General features: G+C 43.2%; 1 protein-coding gene and 2 non-coding genes across 4 annotated transcripts in view; all 3 read left to right on the plus strand.

Moving 5' to 3' along the window:
• NOP58 (NOP58 ribonucleoprotein) overlaps nucleotides 1-15,234 on the plus strand; it is a 38,100-nt gene that overhangs the window by 7,109 nt on the left and 15,757 nt on the right. Inside the window, exons 2-6 of one of the 2 annotated variants that reach the window (XM_010386894.1) lie at nucleotides 720-796; nucleotides 2,897-2,949; nucleotides 8,286-8,407; nucleotides 10,490-10,626; nucleotides 13,755-13,819. In XM_010386894.1, coding sequence (XP_010385196.1) covers nucleotides 720-796; nucleotides 2,897-2,949; nucleotides 8,286-8,407; nucleotides 10,490-10,626; nucleotides 13,755-13,819 — 454 coding nt within the window. Of the gene's footprint in view, nucleotides 1-719; nucleotides 797-2,896; nucleotides 2,950-3,063; nucleotides 3,276-8,285; nucleotides 8,408-10,489; nucleotides 10,627-13,754; nucleotides 13,820-15,234 lie in introns of those variants that run through there. The other variant, XM_030916694.1, reaches the window with a different exon arrangement.
• On the plus strand, nucleotides 2,028-2,115 carry LOC115893377. The gene has a single exon (XR_004053389.1). It is a non-coding gene; the product is annotated as a small nucleolar RNA SNORD70 (small nucleolar RNA).
• Nucleotides 3,054-3,138, plus strand: LOC115893378. Its single transcript, XR_004053390.1, has one exon. It is a non-coding gene; the product is annotated as a small nucleolar RNA SNORD70 (small nucleolar RNA).

Consider the following 15,234-nt stretch of genomic DNA (forward strand, 5'->3'; position numbering starts at 1 on the left):
GTGTTTTCTTTTTTTATAGAGATGGGGTTTCTCCATGTTGATCAGGCTGGTCTCGGACTCCTGACCTCAGGTGATCTGCTTGCCCCCGCCTCCCAAAGTGCTGGAGTTACAGGTGTGAGCCACTGCACCTGGCACAAATAAAAGTTTTTAATTATTATAGTACTTTATTGTAAAGGGATTAATGGCTCTTTTAAAAGAAAAGTTCTCAACCAGGTGCAGTACAGGTGCAGTGGTTTACGGCTATAATCCCAGCTACTCAGGAGGCTGAGGCCCTAGAATCTCATGAACCCAGAAGGTGAAGGTTGCAGTGAGCCAGGATTGCTCCACTGCACTCCAGGTTGGGCTACAGAGTGAGACTCCAGCTCAAAAAAATAAAAAGAAAGAAAGGTTCCCTGCCCTACCCCCCTAGCACCTGTAGCTCCAGCTACAGTCCAAGGCTGGGGCAGGAATATCACTTGAGACCAAGTAGATCCTAGACTGTGAATAGCCACTGTACTACATCTGACTGGACTAGATCTGAATTCCATTCAGCTGTTAAATGGGCAATTCGAACTAGTAATTTGACCAAAAATATATGCATGGTAAGAAAACTAGTTCATTATCTTAGTGAAAGAAATAGCTTCTACCACCCTCATTTTACATGTAAAATTGTACTTGAAGAATGCAGCTGTGTATGCCTAACCTGTACCATTTAAAGAAAACTAAACATTTTATTATAGGTTCTAAATGAGAAGAAACTTCAAGAGGTTGATAGTTTATGGAAAGAATTTGAAACTCCAGAGAAAGCAAACAAAATGTAAGTAATCTTGAAATCTGTAATTTAGCAGTTAACATTTAGAGCTTGTTTTATTTTTTACATTTTTTTCCTGATTTATATAATATTACATTCGTAGTTTTCTGTTTTGAAATCTGTTTCAGGAATAATTTTGGTATGAACCTAATTATTGCAAATGTTTTATTTGGAGTATAGGCCATCTCAATTAATATAGAGGCAGTAGTCCCTCCCTTACCCACAGGGATTATGTTCCAGAAGACCCAATGGGTACTTTAAACCTCGGATAGTACCAAATGTGATTGCTGTCAGGAACACATTTGTCTTCATGTCTTCCATACACAAATGTAATACCTTTTTTATCTTAACAGTTACCACACACAGGGGTTGTAACCTGCTTTTTGAGGTGCAACAGCAAAACTAACATGAACTTTTTCCTTCACCACAATTTCATGGAAGATTCATTCTTAGTGTAGATCTTAAATCTTTGTTTTTTGTTTGTTTGTTTGTTTTTTGAGACAGAGTCTTGCACTGTCTCCCAGGCTGGAGTGCAGTGGCGCGATCTCTGCTCACTGCAACCTCTGCCCCCTGGGTTCAAGCTATTCTTCTGCCTCAGCCCCCCAGGTAGTTGGGATTACAAGTGCTCACCACTACGCCCAGCTAATTTTGTGTTTTTAGTAGAGACAGAGTTTTGCCATGTTGGTCAGGCGGGTCTCAAACTCCTGACCTCAGGTGATCCACCAGCCTTGGTCTCCCAAAGTGCTGGGATTACAGGCATGAGCCACCGCATCCGGCCTAAATCTTCGTATTTTTATGTGTATTTAAGGGACCACACTAGCATGTTCCCTTATCAGGTAAGAAAACTTTGCTTAAGATGACACTGTTTCTGGGCGCGGTGGCTCACATCTGTAATCGTAGTACTTTGGGAGGCCAAGGTGGGTGGATCATTTGAGGTCAGGAGCTCGAGACCAGCCTGGCCAACATGGTGAAACCCCATCTCTCCTAAAAATACAAAATTAGCCAGGCGTGGTGGCGCATGCCTGTAATCCCAGCTACTTGGAGGAAGCTGAGGCAGGAAAATCCCTTGAGCCTGGGAGGTGGAAGTTGTAGTGAGCCAAAATTGCACCACTGTACTCCAGTCTGGGTGGCAGAGTGAGACCCTGTCTCAGAAAAAAAAAGATGATACTGTGTTTTAGGCAAATAGAAGACTAGTTTTCCTTCTTAAAGGGTTATATGCTTTGTTGGGTTAATTTGATTCGTTGTTGTCAATGATGTATTCTAGTTGGAACTGAATCTAAGTGATCTGACTCAATATTCGTCACTACCACTGAGACAACAATGAATCAACTATATGTTTCTTTCTGCATAAAATACTACCCTGAGGCCGGGCGTGATGGCTCACGCCTATAATCCCAGCATTTTGGGAGGCCAAGGCAGGCGAATCAGTTGAGCCCAGGAGTTCCAGACCAGCCTGGGCAACATAGGGATTTCTACCAAAAACAAAAATAAACCGTGCGTGGTGGTGCACACTATAGTCCTAGCTACTTGGGAGACTGGGGCTGGAAGATCCTTTGAGCCCGGGAAGTCAGGGCTGTGGTGAGCTGTGATTGCACCATTGTATTCCAGCCTGGGTGACAGAGTGAAGGGAGACCCTGTCTCAAAAACATAAAGGGTAGGATGTAACAAGAATGAGATCTGACAATAAGTTATTTTTTAAATGGCATTTGTACAGGATAGACAAATGAATATCATGAGATTCTTAAAAGGGACCCACATACTTTTTCTTGAATCAGTTCTATGCTGTATAATAAAGTTATCTCTGTATGGCTTTATGCAACGGGAGTTGGTATTAAAGCTTCAACATCTTTACAGTTGGCCAAAGTTTCCTTCAAAGCCTACAACTTTCTTTTAATAATCCAAGCATTACTAGTCAAACATTTAGAAAAACTAGTAATTTTATGAAGAATATCTAACTTCACACCCTGACACACAATGATAGGCATGTTTTATTGGTGTGTGCTTTGGAAACAGTCAAGCACTTCTTTCCAAGTTATGTGGCTTTTGAATCAATGCACTGTCCCCCACCCCCAATAACATGTTTCTTCTCTTTTTTTTTAATTCTAGAGTAAAGCTAAAACATTTTGAGAAATTTCAGGATACAGCAGAAGCATTAGCAGGTAAAGTAAAAAACTAGAAGCTTGCTTTTTTGAAAAAATTAAGTCTTAGCCACTTGCTTTTCTTGTTAAAAGGTTGTTTGCTTCAGTTGCCTGTGTTAACCTTATTCAATGTTGTCAATGATGCATTCTTACTGGAACTGAATTTAAGTGATCTGACTCATTCGTCACTACCACTGAGACAACATTGAGTTAGCTTTTTTCACCATAGGGCTGGTTTTCCCCATGTGTGAGGAGAGGTGAGAAGTGGTTAAGTTGATCTCCCTGTGGAAACCAGCAACATAATGCTGAAGCACAATTCAGTAAAAGGTGTTCTACAAGGGACCAAGGTAATGTGGTCAAGTACACAGCTCTCTCCTCATTTTAATCCAAGGGTAGAGTTGTAATCTTGAGAGCAGCCAGGATTCACAGTTGAAAAAATAATTTAAAAAGCTCTTCTTGGCTTATAGATTTTTAGTTCAAAAAAAGCATATCAATATTCAGATTCATCCAGAAACTGACAGAGGTGTTATTTTTAAAAGATTTAGAAGAATGGATGAATCATACTCTTCAACTAGATTTCATCATGGGACAACAGAGTGATAGGGTTTATTTACTATAATTGACTGCGGTAGGTCTTACAGTTTTGGTTTTTTAAGTGTTGGATAAAACAGGAAGAGCAGATATAAAGCCCAAATCATTGAATTTTCAACTGCCTAAATTCTCTATCACAAATCAACCAACTGTTTGGCGGTGTAGTTTGAAAATGAAGGACTATGAGAAAGAATATGGCTTAAAGCTGGGCAAGAATATGACAGATGCAAAAAATTGTGTTAAATAACCACAGGAGAAAGGTACCGTTTTTGTTCGAAAATTGGGAATCCAACTAAACATTCTGGAATGTAACAGACCACCCTAACCTTGGCAGAGGGTAGACTGAAGGAAGACCCATAGGGCCAGTTTCTTTGTTTTTTTGTTTTGTTTTGTTTTGTTTTTTTCTTGAGACGGAGTCTCGCTCTGTCACCCAGGCTGGAGTGCAGTGGCCGGATCTCAGCTCACGGCAAGCTCTGCCTCCCGGGTTTATGCCATTCTCCTGCCTCAGCCTCCCGAGTAGCTGGGACTACAGGCACCCACCACCTTGCCTGGCTAGTTTTTTGTATTTTTTAGTAGAGACAGGGTTTCACTGTGTTAGCCAGGATGGTCTCGATCTCCTGACCTCGTGATCCGCCCGTCTCGGCCTCCCAAAGTGCTAGGATTACAGGCTTGAGCCACCGCGCCTGGCCCTGTTTTATAAACATAGTTCTCCGGCTGCTTCATCAACCCTTCAGTAATTAGAGTTATATACAGCCATAAAGAACAACTGTGGTAATATTAACTGGGAGAATTTTTTAAAAGTATGGGTAAAAATTTGTTAAAAAAGTATGGGTGAAAATTTGGTAAAATTCCAAGCAAGATTGTGTTACCTGTATTCCAACTCTAGGGGGTGATGTTGACATAGACTGGGATATGAACAGTTCCTAGTGGAGATGTAGTGTGCTGCAGTCCTGATCTCAAGTAGTCTCTTCTGAATTCTTTTTTGCATGTGATCTTTAATCTGCTTGGGATATTTCTGGCCAGTCCTTATTAAACTGTATTAAATGGACAAACCAAGCTTTTGCCCAAACAAGCAGGTGTTTACTATTAATACCTAATATATTGAGCACATACTGATTGTCACATTTATGTTTATGATTTCATAATTGTTATTTAATTCTTGAATCCTGTGAGGAAGATAACCATCATCTCTGTGTTACAGATGATAAAACTTGAAATTTGAGCAGTATTTCCAGATTCCTTTACCTAGCTTCTTTGTTTTTTTTTTTTTTTTTGAGATGGAGTCTCGCTCTGCCACCCAGGCTGGAGTGCAGTGGCTGGATCTCAGCTCACTGCAAGCTCCGCCTCCCGGGTTCACGCCATTCTCCTGCCTCAGCCTCCCGAGTAGCTGGGACTACAGGCGCCCGCCACCTCGCCCGGCTAGTTTTTTGTATTTTTTAGTAGAGACGGGGTTTCACCGTGTTAGCCAGGATGGTCTCGATCTCCTGACCTCGTGATCCGCCCGTTTCGGCCTCCCAAAGTGCTGGGATTACAGGCTTGAGCCACCGCGCCCAGCCTTCTTTGTATTATTTAAAGTAACGTACAATAAGGCTTGGCACAGTGGCTCACGCCTGTAATCCCAGCACTTTGGGAGGCCGAGACAGGTGGATCACCTGAGGTCAGGAGTTCGAGATCAGCCTGGCCAACATGGTGAAACCTCGTCTCTACTAAAATTACAAAAATTAGCTAGGTGTGGTGGCAGACACCTATAGTCTCAGCTACTCGGGAGGCTGAGGCAGGAGAATCACTTGAACCTGGGAGGCGGAGGTAGCAGTGAGCCGAGATTGCACCACTGCCCTCTAGCCTGGGCAGCAGAGTGAGACTCCGTCTGAAAAATAACGTAAAATAAAGTAATATACAGTAAATAGACAAAATGCCATAGTAGTTGAGAATTTAAAGTCAGACTCTCCCCTCCCCTCCCAGTCTAAGCTCCATGAGGGCAGAGACTGTTCTGTACTGTCAAATTCCTATGTAAGGTTTATAAAGAAATACTTTGGGGAAAATGATTGAAAATAGTGAATTTTGTCAGGAGTGCTGTCATAGAAACATTTACAGTGCCTTTTCCTATCTGTTTTCACCAGAAAGTTAAATGAACATCAGCTAATTAAGAGAGCAGAATCCTTTTTTGAGAATTCACTTCTCACTGCCTGTTATGAGGCAGTTTTGACATGACAGAACTACAACTAAATGACTGTTAATGTCACAGTGTACATTTTAAACCTCATAGCCTTAGAGTTTGATGAGACCAGGTGCAGTGGCTAACGCCTGTAATCCCAACACTTTGAGGAGCTAAGATGGGCAGGAATTTGCGATCAGCCTGGGCAGTATAGTGAGACCCCCTCAATTTTTTTTTTTTTTTGGAGACGGAGTCTTGTTCTTTATGTCACCTAGGCTGGAGTGCAGTAGCACGATCTTGGCTTACTGCAGTCTCCACCTCCTAAGATCAAGCAATTCTCCCAGGAGGCTGGGTTCAGCCTCCTAAGTAGCAGGGATTACAGGTGGTGCCACCATGTCCAGCTAATTTTTATATTTTTTAGTAGAGACGGGGTTTTGCCTGTTGGCCAGGCTGGTCTCAAACTCCTGACCTCAGGTGATCCACCTGCCTTGGCCTCCCAAAGTGCTGGGATTACAAGCACGAGCAAGTGTTCCTGGCCATCAGTTTTTTTTTTTTAATGAAGAAATAGGGGCTGGGCCGGGTGCGGTGGCTCACTCCTATAATCCCAGCACTTTGGGAGGCCAAGGTGGGTGGATCCTGAGGTCAGGAGATCAAGACCATCCTGGCTAACAGTGAAACCCCGTCTCTACTAAAAAAAAAAAAAAAAAATACAAAAAAGTAGCCAGGCGTGGTGGTGGGTGCCTGTAGTTCCAGCTACTCGGGAGGTTGAGGCAGAATGGCATGAACCCGGGAGGCAGAGTTTGCAGTGAGCTGAGATCGCACCACTGTACTCCAGCCTGGGCGGCGGAGCGAGACTCCGTCTTAAAAAAAAAAAAAAGAAATTGGGTCTGTTGGGGTATGACATTGAAGTTGTATTGGTTTCAGACATTCATGTATGCTATTTGCATGAAATGGTTTATTTTTATTTTTGATTGTGTTTTCAACTTGCAAGTCTTTTTTTGTTTTTTGAGACTGATCCTCACCTGGAGTGCAGTGGCGCAATCCCAGCTCACTGCAATCTCTGCCTCCCACGTAGCTGGGATTACAGGTGCACGCCACCATGCCCACCTAATTTTTATATTTTTAGTAGTAGAGACGGGGTTTCACCATGTTACCTAGGATGGTCTCATCTCCTGACCTCGTGATCTGCTCACCTTAGCCTCCCAAAGTGCTGGGATTATCCTTTTGATCGTAATTCAAATGGATATACGATCTGGAGGGAAGAGCAAGACCTTACTTATTAAGTGCAAATTGCCTGACCTTGGAAATTGTTGACTTCCTTCCTTCCAAGCATTTTGCTTTTTTTTCTTCTTCTTCTTTTTTTTTTTTTTTTTTTTTTTTTTTTTTTTTTTTTGAGATGGAGTTTGCTCTTGTCTCCCAGGCTGGAGTGCAATGTCACGATATCACTGCAACCTCCACCTCCTAGGTTCAAGTGATTCTTCTACCTCAGCCTCCCAAGTAACTAGGATTATAGGCATGAGCCACCAGGGCCAGCTAATTTTTGTATTTTTAGTGAAGAGAAGGTTTCGTCATGTTAGCCAGGCTGGCCTCTCAAGCTCCTGACCTTAGGTGATCTGCCAGCGTCAGCCTCACAAAGTGCTGGAATTACAGACTTGAGCCACCGTGCCCGGCCCAAACATACTTTCTATGTTTTTTGTTTTTGTTTTTGTTTTTTTGAGACAGAGTCTCGCTCCTGTCATTGGGCTGCTGGAGTAGAGTGGCATGATCATGACTCACTGTAGCCTCGAGCTCCCTGGGCTCAGGTGATTCTCCCAGCTCAGCCTCCCCAGTGGCTGGACTACAGGCATGTGCCACCACACCCAGCTAATATTTGTATTTTTAGTAGAGACAGGGTTTCGCCATGTTGGCCAGGCTGGTGGTACATGCCACCATGCCTGGGTAACCCAAGCATGCTTTTACCTCAGTCAAATGTCAGATAAATATCAGAAGAGGTATTAGTTCATGTGGGTCCAAAAAATGGGAATAAAGGTCTAAGGAGGGATGAGTATCATAAAGTAGCTGATTTAGAACTTCCCAGAAATACCAGGGGTCTCAAAATAGAATAGGTAGCCTTTGCTACTAAGTTTTACATTGCTGGAGGTGTACAAGCAGAGATACAAGCAAAGGTAAGGCTTTCACTCAAACACGCTTATGTTGTGGCAGAACTTTCAAAATGATTACACTCATTTTTACTAGGTTTGATGTGATTTTAGGGTACTTCAGGACAGTCTATTTGAAATGACAAAGGAAAGTGAATCTATTTTGTCTTCCCAAAAAGATTGTTTCTAAGATTTCATGATTCTCTCTTGAGTTCATGAGAAGATTCTTGTGAGAGGGAAAGAAACTCTGTACCTGATTTTACCCCTGACTCTGTAGCAAAAATGAGGGTGGGAAGATCAAATGAAATTGTGAAACTTGTAACTTATAAAACATATATTATTTCATTTCAGAAGTAACATTAAATTCAAGCCCTTTGAAAGGCCTATTTTATTTTTTTAAATGTCAAATAGGACAAGGTCTCAAAGTTAAAAATTTGAGAGTTAATGCTTTTGTTTTTCTTTTTCCTGAAAAGCATTCACAGCTCTGATGGAGGGCAAAATCAATAAGCAGCTGAAGAAAGTTCTGAAGAAAATAGTAAAAGAAGCCCATGAACCACTGGCAGTAGCTGATGCTAAACTAGGAGGGGTCATAAAGGTAAAGTCATGATTTTTTTTGGTCATGCCTGCTAGTCAGATCTCACAGCATACCAACTACAAAACCTAGCCTTTGTAATAAGTTGCTTATCGTAAGTTCTTAATACTTGTTTTCTCTTTTCTGTAAGCTGCATGATACTGGATTTCCCCTAACATCTGCAGAACCAAGCAAATAAGCAATACCTATTTGTTGTAGAAGATATAGAAGAACAAAAAATGATAAAAATTGTTTTTAACAAATCTACTACCCATATATAATGTTAACATTCTATGTATATCATGCCATATTTTTGTCTAGCCACATTTTTCTTTTTTCAACAAAAATGGGGTCCTTATATTTTTTAGAAATTGTTTATTAGAGAACTTTAGTAGGGGTGTATTGCTGAAGCTGAAATAAAATGTGAGAGTGGATAGAAAGACTAGGAAAATAGCTTCCCAAATGCAGAATGCAGAACAATTTGGGCCGGTCACGTTGGCTCACACCTGTAATCCCAGCACTTTGGGAGGCCGAGGTAGGAGGATCACAAAATCAGGAGATCGAGACCATCCTGGCTAACATGGTGAAACCCCATCTCTACTAAAAATACAAAAAAGTAGCTCGGCATTGTGGCGGGCGCCTGTAGTCCCAGCTACTTGGGAGGCTGAGGCAGGAGAATGGCGTGAACCCAGGAGGTGGAGCTTGCAGTCAGCCGAGATCACGCTACTGCACTCCAGCCTGGGCAACGGCAAGACTCCATCTCAAAAAAAAAAAAAAAAGAACAGTTTGAAAGTCAAGGCTGGAGTGCAGGCAGTGGCGCAGTCTCACAGCTCACCACAGACTTGACCTCCTGTTCTCGAGCAGTCCTCCCTCTTCAGTAGCTGGGACTACAGGCATGTGCCAGCATGCCGGCTAATTGTTTTATTTTATTTATTTGAAACAGAGTCTCGCCCTGTCGCCTTAGCTGGAATGCAGTGGCACAATCTCAGCTCACTGCAACCTCTGCCTCCTGGGTTCAGGGGATTCCCCTGCCTTAGCCTTCCCAGTAACTGGGATTACAGATACCCGCCACCATGCCCTGGCCTCCCAAAGTGCTAGGATTACAAGTGTGAGCCACCACGTCCAACCTGTAATTTTTTTTTTTTAAGGCGGAGTCTCACTCTGTTGCCAGGCTGAAGTGCAGTGGCACAATCTTGGCTCACTGCAACCTCCGCCTCCTGGGTTCAAGAGATTCTCCTGCCTCAGCCTCCCAAGTAGCTGGGACTATAGGCACCTGCCACCATGCCCGGCTAATTTTTGTATTTTTAGTAGAGACGGAGTTTCACCATGTTGGCCAAGATGGTCTTGATCTGGTGACCTTGTGATCCTCCTACCTCGGCCTCCCAAAGTGCTGGGATTACAGGCGTGAGCCACTGCGCCCAGCATAACCTGTAATTTAAAAAGAAAGTTAAATAGCAGGTAGTAAAAGATCCCCTTAGACCAACTACTTGGTCAAATTATATTAATCTTTTTATAGCTTTTGTCTTACATAACCAAGCTGCCTTCTGGAAGCTTGTATCAGTTTTTACTTCCACCAGTGATACACTCAAATAATCTACAAACACACTAGAAATTATACTTCTTGTCCAGCTGAGAAATGCATATATTTAAGTCAGTGCCACTTTAAGAAATAATTTCAGGCTGGGCACGGTGGCTTATTACTGTAATCCCAGCACTTTGGGAAGCTGAAGCAGGCGGATCACTTGAGGTCAGGAAACCAGCCTGGCCAACATGGTGAAACCCCGTCTCTACTAAAAATACAAAATTAGCTGGGCATGGTGATTCATTCTTGTAATAATCCCAGCTACTCGGGAAACCGACACAGGAGAATCACTTGAACCCAGAAGGTGGAGGTTGTGGTGAGCCAAGATTGCGCCATTGCACTCCAGCCTGGGTGACAGAGCTCAAAAATTAATAATTTTTGACTGCCTCCTGGGTTCAGGGGATTCCCCTGCCTTAGCCTTCCCAGTAACTGGGATTACAGATACCTGTCTCAAAAATTAATAATAATAACTTCAGGTAAGTCTTCTTTTTTTTTGTTTAATATAGATGTTCTTGTTCTCGTAGGAAAAGCTGAATCTCAGTTGTATCCATAGTCCTGTTGTTAATGAACTTATGAGAGGAATTCGTTCACAAATGGATGGATTAATCCCTGGGGTAGAACCACGTGAAATGGCAGCTATGTGTCTTGGATTGGCTCACAGGTGAGAATTACTGGAAAATAAAGTCAACTCTTATTTGATAAGCACTTAACATAGCACTGTTCTAAGAATATTACAAATGTTCATTTGAACCTCATCAGAACTTTATGAAGACGATTATAGTAATATCCTCATTTATAGATGAAACTGATGCCCAAGGTCAGTACAGCTAGTAAGTGGTAAAGCCAGGGTTTGAACCCAGGCAGTCTGGCTCCATTGTCTGGGTTGTTAAAACCTCATCAAAGGAATTCTCTACTCCTCTGATCTTGGATCCCCTATTTCTTGGGCTTTCCCTCTTTTATCTCTGCTAAGTCATGCCACTCCTCCATCTACTTAATATTTCCCCAAATTCTGTCATCTGCTATGGTCTTACGGGGTAGGTGTGTATTTGTGTTTTGGTTATTTTACTCTGATATTTAATGAGGCAAAGAGGACTAGGTGCAGTGGCTCACCCCTGTAATCCCAACTCCGGGAGACCAGTAGTTTGAGACTAGCCTCAGACAACATAGCAAGACCTCGTGTGTCTCTTTTTGTTTTGTTTTGTTTTTTTTGAGACAGAGTCTTATTCTGTCGCCCAGATTGGAGTGTAGTGACGTGATCTCAGATTACTGCAGCCCCTGCCTCCCAGGCTTAAGTGATTTTCTTGCCTCAGCTTCCGAGTAGCTAGGATTACAAGCGTGCAACACCACTGCCCAGCTAATTTTTGTATTTTTAGTAGAGACGGGCTTTCACCTTGTTGGCCTGGGTGATCTTGAACTCCTAACCTCAAATGATCCACCTGCCTCGACCTTCCAAAGTGCTGGGATTACAGGCTTGAGCCACCACGTCTGGCCTTTTTTTTTTTTTTTTTTTTTTTTGAGACAGGGTCTCACTGTGTCGTTCAGGCTAGGGTGCAGCGGTGCGATCTTGGCTCGCTGCAGCCTTGATGTCCTGGGATCAAACAATGCTGCCTCAGCCTCCCAAGTAGCTGGGACTACAGATGTGTGCCACCATCCCTCGCTGATTTTTTAACTTTTTGTGGAGATGGGGTTTTGCCATGCTGCCCAGGCTGGAACTGCTAGGCTCAAGTGATCCACCTGCCTCAGCCTCCCAAAGTGCCGCTGCTACAGGTGTGAGCCACCATGCCCAGCCATGTCCCTATTTTTAATTGCATCTTAACCCTATCATATTTAATTAGAATAGGCATTATTCTACCTTAGAATAGGCATTACTGCTTTGTTGTGATATATCTGTTCATGAAAAGCATAATGCTCTGGAATTGCACTACAGTTAACAGGGTTATGAAGAAAGTAATGGTAGGTAGTTACTCAAAACCTATGCAATTTTGTAATCAGTACTATCAAATAGTAATCCTAATAAAATTATTAACACAGTTCAAAAGACATCTTAAGTTCATATTAAAGAAACACTGCAGGCCGGGTGCAGTGGCTCACGCCTGTAATCCCAGCACTTTGGGAGGCCAAGGTGGGCAAATCATGAGGTTAAGAGATCGAGACCATGGTGAAACCCCGTGTCTACTAAAAATACAAATAATTAACTGGGCGCGGTGGCGGGTGCCTGTAGTCCCAGCTACTCAGGAGGCCAAGGCAGGAGAATGGCATGAACCCGGGAGGTGGAGCTTGCAGTGAGCCGAGATCGTGCCACTGCACTCCAGCCTGGGTGACAGAGCAAGACTCCATCTTTAAAAAAAACAACAACACTACAATTAAAAAAGGTCTATTTTAAAATTAAAATGTGGGCATAGATTGAAAGGGTTGAAGCTGCTAAGTTAGAGTTAAGAGCAAAAACATACAAAGGTCAGAGAGAGCTTTGTAATAAGTGTTTCTAAGAGAGAACAAATGGTGAAACTGAGTCACAAATCCAAACTTGGGTAAATCTGCATTGTGTATAGCAGTGGTTCCCTATCAAGGGCAATCAGATGTCCCCTCAGTGGGCATTTGCCAGTGTCCATAGACATTTTTGGTTGTCACAATTGGAGGTGGGTGGGGTGTGCCACGAACATCTAGTGGATAAAAGTTAGGGATACTGCTAAAGGTCCTATAATGCACAGAGCAGCCCCTGCAACAAGGAATTAGGCCCAAAATGTTAATTGTGCTGAGATGAAAAACATTTATATACAAACAATATTGTTACTCCACAGCTTTCTGTTTTCAGATGTTAAGAGTGCTGCAAAATTCTTTTTTTTTTTTTTTTTTTTTTTTTTTTGAGACGGAGTCTCCCTCTGTTGCCCAGGCTGGGGTGCAGTGGCGCAATCTCGGCTCACTGCAAACTCCTCCTCCCGGGTTCATGCCATTCTCCTGCCTCAGTCTCCCAAGTAGCTGGGACTACAGGTGCTCGCCACCATGCCCGGCTAATTTTTTTGTATTTTTAGTAGAGACGGGGTTTCACCGTGTTTAGCCAGGATGGTCTCAATCTCCTGACCTCGTGAACCACCCGCCTCTGCCTCCTGAAGTGCTGGGATTACAGGTGTGAGCCACCGTGCCCGGCAAAGTTCTTAACTGGTAGTATAAAGCTTAATATGTGCTATAAAAGATTGCATGAACCAATGTGGCTTGTTTTTGAGACGGAGTCTTGCTGTGTTGCCCAGGCTGGAGTACAGTAGCACGCGATCTCAGCTCACTGCCACCTCTGCCTCTCCGGTTCAAGCGATTCTCCTGCCTCAGCCTCCAGAGGAGCTGAGATTCAGGCGTGCCCCATCATACCTGGCTAATTTTTGTATTTTTAGTAGAGACAGGGTTTCGCCATGTTGGCCAGGTTGGTCTCGAACTGCTAACAGGTGATCTGCCCACCTTGGCCTCCCAAAGTGCTGGGATTACAGGCGTGAGCCACCATGCCCAGTCCAAGATGACTTTTGTATTACACAGCTTATTCTATTTGTCACTCATACATAAACTCATTCATGTTACAGAAATACAGGTTGTAGCAGTATATATAGTTTTTTTTTTTTAATGTGTATTTTCTGATCTTGCATGGTGCATTTCTACTTAGCTGATTTTTCTTCTTAGAAAAACCAATTATAGCTCTGACTACAGGCTGATTTGAGTAAAAAAAAAAAAAAAAACTTTAAGGTGTTAATTTAAATGCTTTCCCTAGATGCTATCTTACTAATTTATTTTCCCCTTTTTTCCCAGCCTGTCTCGATATAGATTGAAATTTAGCGCTGATAAAGTAGACACAATGATTGTTCAGGCAATTTGTAAGTATAGTACATGCAAAGTCTGATTTGTTGCTCTGTCCTTCATGCGTTTTCTTACTGTTGAAACTGTATCTTTTATGATTCTATCTGTTGAGAAAGAGAAAGGAGGCCAGGTGCGGTGGCTCACGCCTTTAATCCCAGCACTTTGGGAGGCCGAGGTGGGCGAATCACCTGAAGTCAGGAGTTCAAGACCAGCCTGGCCAACATGGCAAAACTCTATCTCTACTAAAAATACAAAAAAATTAAATGTGCATGGTGGCGTGCACCTGTAATCCCAGCTACTCAGGAGGCTGAGGCAGGATAATTGCTTGAACCCAGGAGGCAGAGGTTGACTATTTGGAGATTATATGAATCACAGAGTTAACATTACGTTAATTAATTCATTTCTGTTTTTCCATGAAAATGTTAAAAACATAAGTGGAGGCCGGGCGCGGTGGCTCAAGCCTGTAATCCCAGCACTTTGGGAGGCCGAGGTGGGCGGATCACAAGGTCAGGAGATCGAGACCATCCTGGCTAACATGGAGAAACCCCGTCTCTACTAAAATATACAAAAAACTAGCCGGGCGAGGTGGCGGGCGCCTGTAGTCCCAGCTACTCGGGAGGCTGAGGCAGGAGAATGGCGTGAACCCGGGAGGCGGAGCTTGCAGTGAGCTGAGATCTGGCCAGTGCACTCCAGCTTGGGTGACAGAGCGAGACTCTGTCTCAAAAAAAAAAAAAAAAACATAAGTGGAATCTTTGTAGTTGTATGTTCTGCTGTGTCATTAAATGATTTTTAGAAAGCTGAAAAGCTGCCAGGCACAGTGGCTCATGCCTATAGTCCCAGTACTTTGGGAGGCTGAGGCGGGAGGATCACCTGAGGTCGGGAATTTGAGACCAGCCTGACCAACATGGAGAAGTCCCATCTCTACTAAAAGTACAAAATTAACCAGACTTGGTGGTGCATGCCTGTAGTCCCAGCTGTTCGGGAGACTGAGGCAGGAGAATCACTTGAACCCTGGAGGCAGAGGTTGTAGTGAGTCGAGACAGCGCCATTGCACTCAAGCCTGGGCAACAAGAGCAAATCTCCGTCTCACACATACACACAATAAAACTCAAAATCTTAATCATTTTTCTATTTTAGAAATGCGTTTGGCCTTGGCTTATGCCTATAATCGCAACACTTTGGGAGGCCGAGGCGGGTAGATCACCTGAGGTCAGGAGTTTGAGACCTGGCCAACATGGTGAAACCCAATCTTTAGTAAAAAAAAATACAAAAATTAGCTGAGCATGATGGTAGGCACCTGTAATTCCAGCTACTCAGGAGGCCGAGGGAGGAGAATCACTTGAATCCGAGAGTCGGCAGTTGCAGTCGGCTGAGATCACACAATTTCACTCTAGCCTGGACAACATGAGCAGCACTCCGTCTCAAAAACACA

This window comes from Rhinopithecus roxellana, chromosome 14 (genome assembly GCF_007565055.1).
Source record: "Rhinopithecus roxellana isolate Shanxi Qingling chromosome 14, ASM756505v1, whole genome shotgun sequence".
Classification (NCBI taxonomy): Eukaryota; Metazoa; Chordata; class Mammalia; order Primates; family Cercopithecidae; genus Rhinopithecus; species Rhinopithecus roxellana.